This window comes from Myotis myotis, unplaced genomic scaffold (genome assembly GCF_014108235.1).
Source record: "Myotis myotis isolate mMyoMyo1 unplaced genomic scaffold, mMyoMyo1.p scaffold_m19_p_11, whole genome shotgun sequence".
Classification (NCBI taxonomy): Eukaryota; Metazoa; Chordata; class Mammalia; order Chiroptera; family Vespertilionidae; genus Myotis; species Myotis myotis.
In genome coordinates, this window is record NW_023416315.1 from 74967413 (window position 1) to 74984202 (window position 16790).

The 16790-nt window shown below is 36.7% G+C and overlaps 1 protein-coding gene across 2 annotated transcripts in view; it reads right to left on the reverse strand.

The window, feature by feature from the left end:
- Positions 1 to 7300: 7300 nt before the first annotated feature.
- The window catches only part of MDFIC (MyoD family inhibitor domain containing), an 87456-nt gene continuing 77966 nt past the window's right edge, over positions 7301 to 16790 (reverse strand). For both annotated transcript variants that reach the window (XM_036328923.1, XM_036328922.1), the window contains exon 5: positions 7301 to 7566. In XM_036328923.1, coding sequence (XP_036184816.1) covers positions 7319 to 7566 — 248 coding nt within the window. In that variant the 3' untranslated portion in view covers positions 7301 to 7318. The remainder of the gene's footprint in view (positions 7567 to 16790) is intronic.

Sequence of the window (16790 nt, forward strand, 5' to 3'; positions counted from 1 at the left end):
TATTTCAAATTAATTTGGATCCACTTTACAGTATTTGTAAAAGTAAGGAAGGAGTCTAATTTTAGTAAATATTTAGAGAGCAAAACAATACAAAGCATATATATATATATATATATATATACATACATACATATATATATATGTATATATATATAAAATTTCTAGTGAAAATGTGTGTAAGTAGGTTTATTTTGAAAGGAAAAGTTTTACTCCCAGTGTCATAACCAATTAAATTCTCCAGGTAATGATCCCATTTGCATAGTGAGCGAAACCCACAAGTGGGAATTTTAATGGGCATACCACCTGAGTACAGTAATTGAGAGTGACACAACTTGAACTAGTTTTGTGCTTACCCCACTGAAAATTCTACTCATATTATTTTTAATGTCAACCTACAAGTCAAATTTCAATATGATGGATTTGTTCTTTTTTTAAGCACTGAGTTTGAATAAAAGAAAAGCTTTAATTCTGTTATGCATTGCATAGCTTTGCTTTAACTAATCTGTAGTTCTGATTCTCATCATTGCTTCATTTTCTTAATTGTATTCATTAATGCCTGAATAATTAGGTTAAAAAGTCCTTAGCAGCCAAATGGTTTCCGGGTGGCAATTTAACATCCTTTTACCTGAATATGTATTACAGTTAAGTTGGTATATTCATGTACTGGAGTGTAATTGTGTAAATATGCTCAATTATTCTTTTTGAGGATCTAACAAAATCTAGTACAACATGTATTCATGGGTAGTTCCCCCCTTCGCTTCAAGAGCAGTGAAACACAGTTCCCGCAGAGCTGATCACAGGCGCCTTGTCATCTGCAGTTGTTACTTTTGAAAGGTTTTCTCCTTACCTCTCACTCACTGTTCACATCCTTGAAAGAACTGTGCATTCTGATTGAGGGATCCACATTAAATTATGTAATAAAGGTGATCTCAGGACTCTGAGAGTCAGAGACACAGCGTGCACTGTGCTTTCGAGGTTTTTGAGATGACATTTGAAAACTTTTGTTTCACTCCAGAGTGCTTGAGAGCCCAACTATTTGTAGGTGTTTGACACCACTCAGCCACGTCTGTAATTGGCATAGCAACCAGCAGACAGGCTCTGTACATCTTTACACAGCAACCTACCAGGTTAAGAAATGTATTGGTTCAATATGAAACAGCAGGCTGTTTTTAGACATAGTTACTAGTGCACAAGCTTTAATATGGCTTTGCTTCATCCTATAATGAGATCTTTTGGTTCCCTGCTCAACAGGCTTTTATTCCTTCGCAAAAAGCTATGAACTATGTCAAGTGAATCAGCTGCCTTTGTACACTCTCTTTCTTGGCTTTGGAACACAATTCCTTTGCTTCCTATCCCTTTATGCATCAGACAGAACTTAAGAACCTTTTCAATTTCCAAGCTAAACTTAGAATTTGTTTGAGTTTGCTTTTCACCATTTTCCTAAAAATTACATTCTCAACCGAAACTCACACAAAGATCTTCCTGGAAGTGAACACTTGATTACAGAGCTATACTTGTTCTTTAACACATGTATCAAGACTCATTAGTAATGTGCCAAAGGATGGTTATCTAAAATTATTTCTTCATGGTCACCTCACAACCAAATCAGGAATCCTATAGTGAGCACCAAGGTAAGTAAGGGATAGAGGGCGTAACAGCCAAACAGACAATGGGACTAGAACTAGTAGCCAAAGTCAGTTGGAAGCTACTCATGTGGACACCTGACAGCTGAGGCTGTAGCCCTTGTGGAAAATGTTATACTATTGTCCCAGTTCAATAGAGAACGGGCCAGCACAGATTTCTGCTTGCCTGAAGATCCTGCTTGCTAGATGGGGCTGGGCTATAGCTTTTCTTACATTCCTTTCACCTCCAGATTAGCTACTGCCTTCATCAAAATTTGGTCATTTATACAATACTTTCATTCCCAGTCCTTTAAAGTAGAGCAGTGGTTCTCAACCTCCCTAATGCCATGATCCTTTAATACAGTTCCTCATGTTGTGGTGACCCCCAACCATTAAATTATTTTTGTTGCTACTTCATAACTGTTATTTTGCTACTGTTATGAATCCTAACATAAATATCTGATATGCAGGATGTATTTTCATTGTTACAAATTGAACATAATTAAAGCATAGTGATTAATCACAAAACAATATGTAATTATATATGTGTTTTCCGATGGTCTTAGGCGACCCCTGTGAAAGTGTTGTTTGACCCCCAAAGGGGTCGCGACCCACAGGTTGAGAACCGCTGAAGTAGAGAGAGCAGCCATTGTCCATTTGGGGGTTTTCTGATGTGAAGATACATGGTAGATTTAGTCACCAGTGATAGTTTTTGGAGAGAGAAAAAAAAAAAACCGTCCACATTAGGGCTGATCAAAATGTTATTCCTCCTCCACAACCCCTTCCATTTTAACCAAAATCTCTACAAGTAATTTTAAATAAGCAAGTAAATATTAGTAGCGTCACTGTTGAAACTAAGAATTTTCTCATGGGATGTGCCAAACTTCTTCCATGGTGTGAAACCTCCTGAGGGAGATAGGACTCTCCTGAGATGCCTGGAGAAAAGTCGCTAAAAAGTTCCCGCTTATAGTGGGCCATGGAAATGGTTAAAAAAACCCTCCTTGTAGTAACTAATCTTAGGTTTATTCCACACTGTATTTATATTGTTAAACCAATGAATATATTTGCTGCCTTTGAAAACAAAAACGGTATGCTTAATTACATTAGTGCAAAGGAAGAGAAAAATTGCTATTTTAGTATTTGATGAAATTTTATCACACATGACAGGTTAGATGTAACAAAGCTACAGACCTACAAATCACAAGTAATTGTATAGGGCATAAAGTTCTTGAATAACTTGAAAATTAATATTATTAATAAATAAACTTATTCATCAGGTGGTTGGGTACATCTAAGCATTTCAACTGAAATTCAAGAGAGTAAGCCACGAATCCTCTGGACTTGAGTCTTGTTTTAGGCAGTGACTCTGACATTTATAGCATTAGAATGTAAGGCACTGATAAAATTTGTATGGATGAAAAATGGGATGCTATTTCATAAGTTTTCCTTGGTTACTCCTTAAACTGTTCAGAGAAACCACTTCTTCAGGTAAAGAAAATGAATACAGTTGCTATACTGTAAGGACACACAAATAAAGTTATTATATTTCTAAATGAAAAGCCTTCTCCTGCGTAATTTTGGAGAGGTTAAATACTACCTGTAAAATAATTCCTATTTAAAAATTGTGACAACTGAAACCCCTAAATGAGAATATTTCTGTTGATTTACTTTTGGGTAAAATTCATTAAATCTAATACCTAACTTCATAGAACTTTCATGTTTAATCTAAGCAATGTAAAAAAATTACCACGCCCTAGCTGGTTTAGTTTAGTGGCTAGAGCATCAGCCTGAGGACTGAAGGGTCCTGGGTTTGATTCCGGTCAAGGGTATGAACCTCAGTTGCAGGCTCCTCAGGGCTCATGCAGGAGGCAACCAGCTGATGTGTTTCTCTCACATCAATATTTCTCTCTGTCTTTCCCTCTCTCTTAACAATCAATGGAAAAATATCCTTGGGTGAGGATTAAAAAACAAAAACAAAAAACAACACCTTAATTTTTATAAGTTGAGAGATAATTCCAAAACAAATATATAAAAACAAGTTACTAAAAAAGGTACAAAACTTGCATTTTGACCTATTATGGAATACTATGTTTTGAAATCAATATGTCAACTGTGATTTGCAGTATAAGCTGAAATGATATTTTTCATAGTTCATGATGGGTGTGATTTACATAAGGAGACTAGAAAATCTTCAAAAAGGGAATGAACATGATAAAAGCCTCAGGTTTTAAAATTACAGTTGAATTTTTTCAAATAGCAATTAACATATCAATTACATAGGACAGAACATATCTACAAAATATTCTAAAGCACAAGAGAGAGGTCATATTTTTATTTCAAAGTAATGTATTCAGGATAATACAGGTCAAGTGTAAAAATGAGATTGTTTCTACATTTAAAAGGAGACTGAGTCTATAACTGTAAACTATATCACTTAGTCACAATGGCCATATAATTCAACAAAACATTTTACATACAGAAATTCTAAAACATATTGAAATTATTTTCACAATTGCCTACTTTGATTTGTTTCCAATTTATTTTTTAAAAAGTAATACAAGTGATACCATTATAATTATTTAATAGGAAAGGAGTTAAGGGAAGACTAGATAATATAGGCATGCCATTTATACAGCTTTGCTAGAACGCTGTCGTTTAAGCCTCTCCAAGCCTGTTCCCCAATAACCAATGGGGGGAGGGACTGAACAAAGGCAGTTTGGATGCATGCCCAGCGAGGTCTGGGAGGTCTGGGTGACATGGGAAGGTGCTTAGCTGTCAGTCACACCTGGAAGCGAGTCAGTGGCCGGAACAGGCATGGCCACAGCAAAGGCGTGAGACCTGAATAGCTAAACTCCTAGACAAAAGGAGTTTCCTCTCGTGGCTCCCTTGCCTGCTGTTTGTGCCTGACCCTTGTGCAAAGGGCCATGGCCCTGCACTCACCCACATGGTCCACGGCCATGTGGGCTCCCCATGGAATAACGGACTCTAACCAGCCTGATGCTCTGCCAGAACCAGCTGCAACACGGTCGTTCCGCACGCTGGCTTTGCTTCTGGCTCTATTGGGACCCCAGCGGCACCTTTCTCAGGACTGGCTGAAGGACATGGGAACTGTGGAGCCCAAGGAAGGTAACTCCCTGCAAATAGAGCCTTTTTCCGCACCCCGTTCTTCTGTGGGGGCTCCTGACAATGCTTATAGCAGAAGTACCCCAAGAACCCCATTCCCACGCGTGACAGGGCAATCTGGCCCACTAATTTCCCTGGGAACACCAGGTACTTTATGGAATGACTGCAAAGTACACAACAGAGGAAAAGGGCTATGGGTACAAATATGAAAAAAAAATTCCATTAGTGTTCCCTGTTACAGAGAAACATTATTTTAAAAGTGCTCATATTTTTACTGCAAATTGTAGCAGAATATATTTAAGTATTAGACAAACCACTTAGTTGAAAAATTTTGCAGGATAACAAGTGAAATATTTTAATAATTTTAGATCATTAGAATGCTCTATAGGTCAGTCAATACACAGATGACATACATCCTAATATATATATACCTAAGGTAACTCTGGGTACATGTAAATATTCAGATTCTGGTTACTTATATTTGATATAACAACTAAAATAGGAAGAGAAAGATAAGGAAGAGAAAGACAGATTTTTACTAGAATTCTATTTAAACCAGACACTTTAAAGTTGTGAGTGTGTGTATGTGTGTAAACGGGGGCGTCAACTATTTTTTAAGTACTTTAGGGAAAGATATAAGTAGAAACTAGGTTTCATCTCAACAACAACAACAAAAAAACATAGGTAGCATTGCTGTGCTTTAGATTTAAAATTTCTCTTAAAAGGCTAGGTTTGCTAAAAAGCTTCCTAAAAATATGCACTTGTTTTTACTCTTAATTTGATATTCAACCAGAAAAATTAAAAAAACTATTAATCCAAAGTATATTTTCAAAATTTCTACAAGAAATTACATTACATCAAACCAAACTACAACTTCAAGAAGATCAAATTTAGGAGACCACGTAGTGTGAAAATTTCCTCTTCCTCTGATCTGCCCAACACAGTCTCTATCTCAAGAGCAATATACTCAGTCTTATAATTGACTTATTTCAGTACACTGAAGGTTTCATAACCTGCCATGTTAGTTCAATTTTACATAAAATCGCAATACTGAAATTGGTCACAGTAGTGGATGTCAAGATTCCCACTGTACTAGAAGAATGGCTTACTGTTTATAAAATATAACAATGCTTAAGAAACAAACCAAAAAAACTCCATGAACCCCCTTAGAAAACAACACAATTCTCACGTGAAAAAAAAAAAAAGAAAGAAAGCTTTTGAATAAATCAAAACAAAAATACTGGGAGTTTAATATTAAAAAATCTCCTAATTTAAATGCAATTTGTCAAAAGTATTTCACATTCTTTAGAAAACATGGTTTTTAAATAAGGCCTTCTGTTTTTATCCAAAACTTTATCATAACTTTTAAATTATGTGTAAAAAAATGTATACTTTAAATTTTATAGTGTTTTTTTTAAAGCTATAGGTTTTACAACTAAAGAGAATACGTACTTAAGGTCTTTTTTTCTTTAACTGCTTAAAAACACACACAGTTCAGGCTATTCACCTAAAACTTTGCCCTAAATCCAAATAATTCATTCCAGCAGCAGATGAATCACTCATTCTAAGAGGTTTCCTCAAATGTCACATTCTCCTTGAACCTTCCTGGACATTCCAGCAGATATTAGTTGTTCTTTTCTGTGTGTTGCACTCCTATATCCTTTTGAGTTTCTCTCTCTCATCATCCCCACAGTATGCCTCGTGGTTCATTTTTTACGGGTCTCGTTCCTCCGCTAAACTCTATTCTCTCGCGGGTGGAAATTGAATGACAGCCATCTCTGCATCTCAGCAGATGACACACAGTAGGCACTCGATGCCTGTTGAACAAATGGAGAAAGGGGAGAACAGGGCATAAAGGTAAACTGGGGGTGCCCAACTGCTATTTGGATTTGTTTCCTAAAGTTTACGCTAAAGTAAAAATGTTTACTGTTAATCATTAACAGATACACATGAAAATTAGTCTGCTTGTATTACCCATGGAGAAACAATACATTGGGAGCAAAAGCCTTCTGATAATGATTAAAAGAAATAGAAATATGTATGAAAAGGAGGAAATATTTAGCTTTTTTTTTTTTTTTTTTTTTTTTTTTTTTTTTTACAGAGAGGAAAGGAGAGAGATAGAGAGTTAGAAACATCGATGAGAGAGAAACATCGATCAGCTGCCTCCTGCACATCTCCTACTGGGGATATGCCTGCAACCCAGGTACATGCCCTTGACCGGAATCGAACCTGGGACCTTTCAGTCCGCAGACCGACGCTCTATCCACTGAGCCAAACCGGTTTTGGCAAGCTTTGTTTTTGTTGTTGTTGTTTTTTGGGGGAGGAGGGTTTGGTCAAAATGTCCCTTAGTCATTGAATCCTATTAAAGAGCTTAAAAGTAGTTAAAATTTCACATATTAAACCAAGCAGATTTGGTTAGAGGGGAAAAAAGGCTTTCAGAGATTACTAAAATGAGTTAACAGTGCAAATACTAGGTTGCTTGTTTCATGAAATCTTACCATGTGCTTTTTTTCTTCCTTAAAAGGAAAATTTTAAAACACTCTCCAGTTTTAACGCAAACAAAAGATAAATATTTATGAAGGAAAACAGATTCCACAGCATTCCATACAGATTTCCAAACAGTCTGATGATTCACAACAGGCGTCCATGATGCCACAGTCCATGTCACAAGGGCAGTTGCAGTCATCCCCCACTTCATCTCCGCAGCAACAGCAGCAGGCCTCTGAGGTACAGATGCCACAGGAAGCTTGTCCCAGGACGATGTTGCAGAGGGTCAGGAATTCACAGAACAAGCAGGCGAGGATGCAGTGGACACAGCAATCTTCATTTTCAATCGGGAAGAGGCCGCAGAGTGGGGGAAAAGGGAGGAACACAAAATACAGAAATCATCAAGAGCCTGAATAATAAGTTGGTCAAAATAAGTAATCCAGAACCCAATGATATGCTTTCCTTGAAAGCTCAAAAATAAACTTAAGTTAAATTCTAGATGAACGAACTTTAGAACTAAGACTCCATATGAGAAAAAAAAAAAAAGGTTGTAGCTGTCTATACACGCACGAGTGGATGTGGGTGAGATTATTACTGTCAAACACTATGCAACAACCCTTGGTACTAGATTCCCCCCTTCTGTACATCCATCTTCCCTGTATCCTACTGCTCTCTATAACAGAGGCTAAAATGATTCCATGACATTGAAGTCTTTCAGAAATAAAAAATTCCTTCAACTGCTCCACTGACCTGCTCCAAAAATTGAGAGAAAAAAAGGCAGATTCAGTATATTATTGGATAATGGAATCAATAGTTAAATTGGAATCTATTCAACTGGGATCAGCATGTTTTACTGGCCAATAAAACTGACTCAATTTCATGGTATCAAATATTTTTAGTTTCACAAGAACTAAAGAAAAACTGAGGCTTCTGTTTAGGTCCAACCATTGTTCCTGGAATCCAAGTTCTTCTGCCCATTTCTAACAAAGGATTTGTCCCTTAACAACTGTGAATGACGACACAGGAATGCCACTTTCCCGCTGCCAGTGTGGCAAAGTCTTTGCATTTCTATTATTTCCTGAGACATCTCTAATGATCCCTCTTTAAAACAATCTTTAGCAAACTTCACCAACTGATATAAAAAGGCCAGAAATCAAAGAGATCATAATCTAGAGATTTCATACCCCATATTCTAAACTTCTTTCCTTTAGAATAGTGATTTTCAATCTTTTTCATGTCATCGCTTACATAAACTACTTACTAAAATTCTGCCGCACACCAACAAATACATTCTTTTGCTGATCTGATTAAAAAGTAGGTATGATTTTGATTCATTCACACTGGACAGCTATTGTTGTGTTGGTTGTTGTCATTTTTTTTTTTTTTTTTTACAACCTAAGGGAAGAAAAGTCAGTGCCTCTGACTAGTCAGGTATTGCATGTTTTAAAAATCCCTGCAGCGCACTGGTTGGAAATCACTGCTTTAGAGTTTTGTGGCAAGTGAGAGGAGCAGCTGAAGAAATTTCTATTTCTGGGGGACTTTAACATGCGCCATAAAATTATTTAAGGCCAATGTTATAGGACATTTTTCCAATTTCAGAAATACTTGTGCATTTTTACCAGGACTATTTCTGGGTTTGTGTGTTGTTGTTGGTTGGTATTTTGTTTCACTTTTTCTGTATTTTATACAATAAGAGCTTGAGGAGGGGATTCTGCTTCCAGCAGCAGCAATGCGGAGCCGCCCCACCCCATCCCAGTCACATCCATTATGTTTCAGTACTGGCTTGAAAATTGAGTGCCTCTGAAGGAGTTTCAGGAAATTGTGTGACCATCCCATAATAAGCTCCCCAACTCCTTGAATATGCCCGTTCCTCTATAGTCTCTCACTTCATAGTCTCTAACTTTGTAAAAGTGGGGAATGTGCAAACACAAGGTCATATTCTAAATGCCAGGTGGCAAAGTAGGGAGGGTCCGAAAAGAATTCAAAAGAGAAACTCCAGAGCTGTTTGTAGAATTTAAGGCTTCAAATAACGCCACAACCTTTCCTTTCATTCCTGGGCCCACTCTGACATACAATGGTCTGTACAACAACTAGAAAAAAGATCACAGAGTTGTGAGGGTGTGCAAGTTTCTCTCCGTCTTCCCTAACGTTTTAGTAGTAGCCGATCCTATCAGGAGAACGTGGAGAGCACCCACATGAATCCACATTCATAACCTTGGAAAGTACTGGGTTTCTACAGCATGTCTGTGGTTTATCTCTTTATAAACTTTTATCCGAATATCTAAAGTTATATGTCTCTGTACATTTGAGCTTTTATAGGAATCATATTATTATTATCATTTGTAAAATATTTGAAATGTTATAAAGAGCTAGCTTTATTATCATTATTATTATTATGAAAATAGTGTTGAACTGGCAGTAAGCCACACTTGTGATCTTAACCTTCTTTTCCTCTGCTGGATGCTGTATTTCAAGACTGAAAGAAAGAAGCTACAAAAACTCACTTGAGCCCTAACCGGTTTGGCTCAGTGGATCAGCCTGTGGACTGAAGGGTCCCAGGTTCGATTCCAGTCAAGGGCATGTACCTTAGTTGCAGGCACATCCCCAGTAGGAAGTGTGCAGGAGGCAGCTGATCAATGTTTCTCTCTCATTGATGGTTCTAACTCTCTATCCCTTTCCCTTCCTCTCTGTAAAAAAATCAATAAAATATATTTTAAAAAAAAACTCACTTGACACTGAAGAACCTTTAATTGAGTAATTTTAAAACAACACCATAGAATTCCTGTGAATAGCATTTTTGTTCAAAAGTATGTGTTTCAGATTTACCCCTGTTGATTAATGTAGCTACAGTCCACCTATTTCCCAGGTGTATAGTATTCCATTGTTCTAATGTATCATCATTTATTTATCCATCATACTATTTATGAATACTTGGTCACTGCCACTGTTTTGGTATTCTAAACATGACTGTTTGAAATAATTCTGTGCAAATCTCTTAGAGCACAAATGCTAAGTAAGCAGCAGAATAATGGCTGGGTCACAGGGTGTGCATATGTTTAATCTTATTAGGTAATTCCAAATTTGTTTCCAAATGACTGCTCCAAAATGTATTCCCACCAATCAAGTATGAAAATGCTCACAGTTCCATCTCCTTGACAATAGTTGACACTGGCATAATCTCATACATGCCAATTAGTTGAGTAGGAATGGGTGTCCCACTGTGGTTTTACTTATGTACTAAATTTGGACACCTTTTCATGTGTCCGTGCCATTCGTGTTTCCTCTTCTTTGAAATGGATGTTCAGCGTGTTCATGCTTTCCACTCACTTTTCTATTGATTTGCCTCTTTTTTTCCGCATTGATTTGTAAAGTTTTTAATAATCAAGATATCAGGCCTTTGTCAAATATAATTGTCCTTTATGTGGCTTTCTCAGATGACAAGAAACAGATGAGTTAATTTTTAGACCATGAGAAATTGAAGTTATCAATAGAAATCCAAATTGTTTTGTAATTAGCTGGAGATATGGGGCTGGATGGCTGAGGAAGTGAAGGGACAAATGGACAAGTCTGACAAATTAGTGAGAAGAAGAGGAGGCATTACGAAGATTTGGGAGCATAAATAAATAAACAGTTTCTGTGTCTGATTCAGAACAAGGGAGCCAGCCACGCCTATAAACAGAAAGGAAGAAGACACCAGTAAGTAATCAGGAGGAACAAACTGAGTGTTATTGGTGTGAAATCAACAGTCTTGGATGAAGAGAGGTGGAACTGGTATTCCAAACTAAACAACTCATTCCATTCATAGGATATATTACTTAGAAAATTAAAATATCTTCCAGATTGTAGACAATAATGACAGCTGTCATACAGAAATCAGAAGTCCTAAGCCAAGAATAAAATCTCTCCAAATTCCTACATTTAGCCAACAGATCTACAAGTTAATTTAGTCTGTTACTGTCTTTGTATTTTTAGTAAACAAAGAAATGTTTTTTAAAAAGTTCTTAGCTCTATATAGATCAAACACTCCTTTTCTAGCCTGTCTTCTATAACACATGATTTCTATCACTAGTAGGTTTGAGTGTGGTTTACATACACAGGAAACCTAGCATTAATGAAGAAAAAGTATTTATTGGCTGTTGTCAGAATTAAAATAGGTGTTATCTTGGGGCAGTGTTTTCATCACTCTTTCATTAAAAAAAAAAACCACAAAACTATTTAAGAAACTTACTTTATACTGAACTCTGTTTTAAGGTCTTTATAAATATTAATTCATTCAATTCCAATAATATTCCTAAGCAGCAGTTATCCCCATTTTATCAATACAGAGAAAGATTTATAGGAAATTTATGAAATTTATCCAAGTCATAGAGGCAATAAGTAGCAGCTGCCTCTCGTAAGGCTGGGTCACTCCTAATACTCACTTAATCTTCCTAGGGGGGGACATCAGTTATAAATCCAAAACATTCTGCTGATTTGTCTTGTTGATTTGTTTTTGGCCTTGAGTCCCTTTTCCTTTCTAAAGATGATTCTGAATTTCAGTTTTAATGAAGAGTTGATAGTAAATGTTAACCTTCACCAAGTAAGAGTAAAGTTGATGAATTGCTGCCAGTCACATTGTCAAAACAGACATAAGAAAGAGATGTCACAATCAAAAGAAAGAACACTGTCTAATTAAAATATAAAAATTAAGGCCTACAGTTATATGAACAAGAACAATGTTGCTATTACATAGGAACTCTAGTGGAAAAACTAGAGTGGTAAAAACGACAGAGGTCTCAAAATAATAAGCTCTTTATGTAAATATTAAAACTTACAAAAAATAGACAACTTATCTAAACACACCTCCTATATAATTACTGGAAAAGCACTTGGGCTACTGTGAAAAACCAAATCTATTAACAGGTCCCTAAAAAAAAAACCACAAACCAAAATGCATTCTAGAGATCAAAGTGATATGAAACAAAGTGAATTTACAGAGACATCTACCATAGACTTTTATTTCCTGTACTTTATAAGTAGAAAACACCAAATATAACAACCAAAAGGAAAAAATGAATCCCTAATATTATCAAATCAATTAATAATCTGACTTTGCATTCCTTGCCAGAAACATCTTTCTTTTCATCTGTGTTCTAGAAAGAGTTTATTTGTGACTTGGGGTAATAAAAGTTAAATAAACTAAGAAAAAAATAGTTGTTACAGTTTCTACCACCTCCATCCCCACCAACCCCAGCAGAATCAAAAATCATAAAAGGCATTAAGATGTTGGTTTTATTTGAAGCAAAGAGAGGATTATAAGAATTATCAAACTAAAACTTAAATAGAGAAACAAACTATAAAAAAGATGATTCCTCCACATCCATGAAGTTCACTGTTTGAAATAATTCTTTGCCCCATTACTGAGGTTTTTAGTTTTTATGGTTTTATTCAGTCATATGTGCAGTTTAACCTCTGAGAAACCAGCTAGGTTTTAGGAAAAGGTCCCTGTCCCAAATCGGGCCAACCAAGAACTGCACAATTTAGTGGACGACTGAGAGGAGAACACAGCACAAGATGGACAGCTACTGCAAATTTAGAGGGGAAAAATTTATACCAGCAGCCAAGTAGCTAAAAAAAAAAGTATGAAAGGAAATCTTCAGCACAATGTTTTATTGTTTAAAAAAGTTATGAATCACTGCAGACACAAACCCAAACAAAATCTTTATGTTTTATAAAAGGTCATCAGTGTTAAAGCCACGTAGCTGGTATATCTGGAAATAAGCCACTAGCTTCCCAATACCAATGAAGGCAACCACTGAGACCTAAGCAGCATCTCAGATGACAGACGAACAAATCTGTGACTAATCCAAGGGGTTTTGTTGTGTTTAAAAATGAGAGTGAAGATTCATTTCTTTAAGAGCATGTTCATTTAATAACAAAATGATCCCTAACTGATGTACCCAATCATATATGGCCCAAACTACTGGGAAAATATGAGGAAAACAGTTTGTTATAGTAAAAGAAACCCCGACTAAGAGCCACCAGAAAACTATCTGAACAGAAAACTATCAGCTCTAGTCTAAACAAGTCTCTAGCCCTAGCTAGTTTGGCTAAGTGGATAGAGTGTTGGCCTGTGGACTGAAGGATCCCAGGTTCAAATCCGATCAAGGGCATGTGCCTGGGTTGCCAGCTCGATCCCCAGTACGGGGTGTGCAGGAGGCAGCCAATCAATGATTCTCTCTCATCATTGATGTTTCTATCTCTCTCTCTCTCCCTCTCCCTTCCTCTCTGAAATCAATAAAAACATGTTTAAAACAAGTCTATATTTCTTTAGTTTCCTTCTTTCAAGATGTGGTATGACTTGCTCTTAGATTTCTTTGAACAAAGACACTAAACAATGGAATACAGGGAAGTCAAAGAGCAGTGAGTTCTGAGAATAACCAACAGCCCCTTTTTGAGCAAAAAGAAAAAAAATATATGCAGATTTGCATGTGTCTTATCTTGACTAATCTCAAGTAACATTTCCTAAGATTTAGAATGCTTGAAAACACACTCAATCAGATCCCTGTCACGTAAACTATGTATGGAGACACAGGTTCATTCTCCTTTTGAAGAGGCCAACAGCATGCCAAAAAGCAATACAGAGTAGAACATGAAGTCATTAGAAAATGCGTAATTAGTAATTTAGGAAATTGCACTGAGAAAAAAACCTGACTCTGTAGCTTCAAAAATACAGAGAACCCATGGGTGTTCCCATGGCTTTAGTTGCTGGTAAGGGGGCAGGGGACTCTGGTGCAGAGAAGCCCAACTGGGTGAGGCATTCTTCCTCCCAGATATTGCTCCATGGTGACTGTTATTGCTCAACACAAATAGAAAAGCAGGCTTGGAGTAGGTTTCGGTGGTCCTGAACCCCAAACAGAATGGCTAAGTTGTGTATGGCCTCTAGGAAGAGCCAGCTGTGAGGAACGAGACAGACATCTCCAGGGAGTTCTGCTTCTCAAGTGTTCGTGGGGGCAGGAAATAGTTCCTAAGACAGCGCAGTAGCTCAGCTCCAAGTAGCTCCCTGTCTCTAAGCCAGAGGACTCGCAGCATCTGGCACCGGCCCTAGCATGACCTGCTGCCTGCATAACTGGAAATGCGCCTTCCACACAGAACCCTCTGGCACACTGCTTGTTAGTCAGAAAGCCATCACCACTTACCTGCGGAGGAAAGTGAGTTAGGTCAGGAAGTAAAATAAAGAGAGCTACATTTTACACTGCAAAACAAAGATGGCCACACCTGGCCCTCGACGGTTTGGCTCAGTGGATAGAGCATTGGCCCGAAAACTGAAAGGTGCAGGGTTTGATTATGGTCAAAGAGCACATAGCTAGCTCAGTTGCAAGTTCCCCTGCCCTGGTCAGGGTGCGTGAAGGAGGCAACCAATCAGTGTGTCTCTCTCACATCGATGTTTCTCTCTGTCTCTTCCTCTCCCTTCCACTCTCTCTAAAAATCAATGGAAAAATATCCTGGGTGAGGATTAATTTTTAAAAAAAAGAAAAGATGACCACACTTGGAAAACAACAATAATCTTTACTGTTATCTTTCATCTCAACAAACTCAAAAAAACCTTGGGAAAAAACTGCACCATTCTCCAAGGCCCCACAAAATGACTCCTCAGTAAATTTCCTATCACTTGTCCAAATTCTAGAATCCATCCTCCTCCTATGCAAGGTGCACTTGTATTTTAAATTACAGGAAGTAGACAGCACAGCTTCTTTGTTTCTCTTATTCGTTTATCCTGCTGCCTGACCTGCAGTTGATTCATTAAATATTCCAAACTCCCAAAGAGTTTGGTCCAGTAACTGGGGCATGACCTAACTAGAGCACTGATTCAAGCAGTCTTATCTGAAGAGATGCATTTTACAAAGTTTAGGAAAATGACATATATACCAAGATACCTTGTGTTTCCCAGGTGCTTTACACAGAAATCTGAACGGGAGCAAAAGCTCAGTTAGTAGAGGTGTTTATGTAAAACACTCGACAGCCCAGCCGTCGTGGCTCCGTGGCTGCGTGTCCACCTATGAACCAGGAGATCACAGTGTGCTTCCAGGTCGAGGCACATGCTCAGGTTTGGGGCTCAATCTCCAGTAGGGAGCACGCAGGAGGCAGCTGATCAATGAATCTCTCTTATCATGGATGTTTCTCTCTTTCTCTCTCTCCCTTCCTCTCTGAAATCAATAAAAAATACATTAAAAATAAATAAAACACTTTACATGCTTCGAGAGGGTAGACAGGAAGGAAAAGAAAAGCTAAAAATCTTGATGGCACAAATAATCCCTACATTTGTTGAACCTCTACAATACTTTATGATTACAAATTTAATAGCTGGTAATAGAACTGTTCTCAGTGTTATGTTGAGGATTAAAAGACACAACACATATAAAATTCTCAATAAAGGATTTTTCATGTAAGTACTTACTAAATGTTATTACTGTGATAGCAACAAGAAACCTACCAATGTTTCTTTCATTCACTCTAATCACCACAACAAAATAGGGCCATTCTAACTTAACCTAAGGAAGGTTAGAAAAGGCTTGAACCTAAAAGGAGAGCACCATGAGGCCACTCTAAGAAAATGTGCAGGTCAGTGAAGGAGAAATCTGCTCAGAAGGAACTAGTAAGTCTTGCGTCTGGCTACAGAATATTTAAAAATAATAATTTGTTTCCATATTTAAATTATTACACAATTATCTTCTCAGGAAGCTAGAAAGCAAAATAGTAAGAATATACTTTACTTGAACCTATTCAATGCTGACGGTATTAAAGTTGGCCAGTTGAAGTATCTCTAATCCAAAAAGTTTTATTAATAACAAGGTTAAATATAATTTTGGATAAAAAAATACTTTAGATATTGAAAACATTTTCCTAGAAAGAATAAGTCTCTAACAGTCTACTAAAGTTGGTCAAAATACCATCTATGGCTAGGACAACATCTAATAAGTGAATCCTTTACTTTTAGTGAAAATATATATATATGTATAAAAATGATCTAAGAAATATCTCCCAGAAGCTTAGTTTAATATTTTTCCTATTTTTATTTTTGCAACCATGTTTATTTCACAAATCACATTTTAGTTTCACCTCTTAATTGTTATTGTTTAAATACTGTGCAAGTGTACATTATAAAAATAAATCAGCTTTTAAAAAAGACGTATAGTAAGCACTAGGGTAATCCTGCAAAAGGTGGTGATAATGATAATTATAAGTTAACAACTCTGCCATATTGGACACTTTTTATTTATTTATTTTTATTGAGTTGTAACTAACCTATAACATTATATTAGTTTCAGGTATATAGAATCATGATTTGATATTTGTAAACACTGAAATGATTACCACAATGTTAGGTTAACATTCGTCATCATATATAGTTACAACTTTTTTTTTCCTGTGATGCGAACCTTTAAGATCTACTCTCTTAAAAACTTTAAAATGTGTAATACAGTACTATTAACTATACTCACAATGCTGTAAGCTATATCTCCATTGCTTGTTTTATAATGGAAAGTTTTTATCTTTTGAAGTTTGCTCATTTTGCCC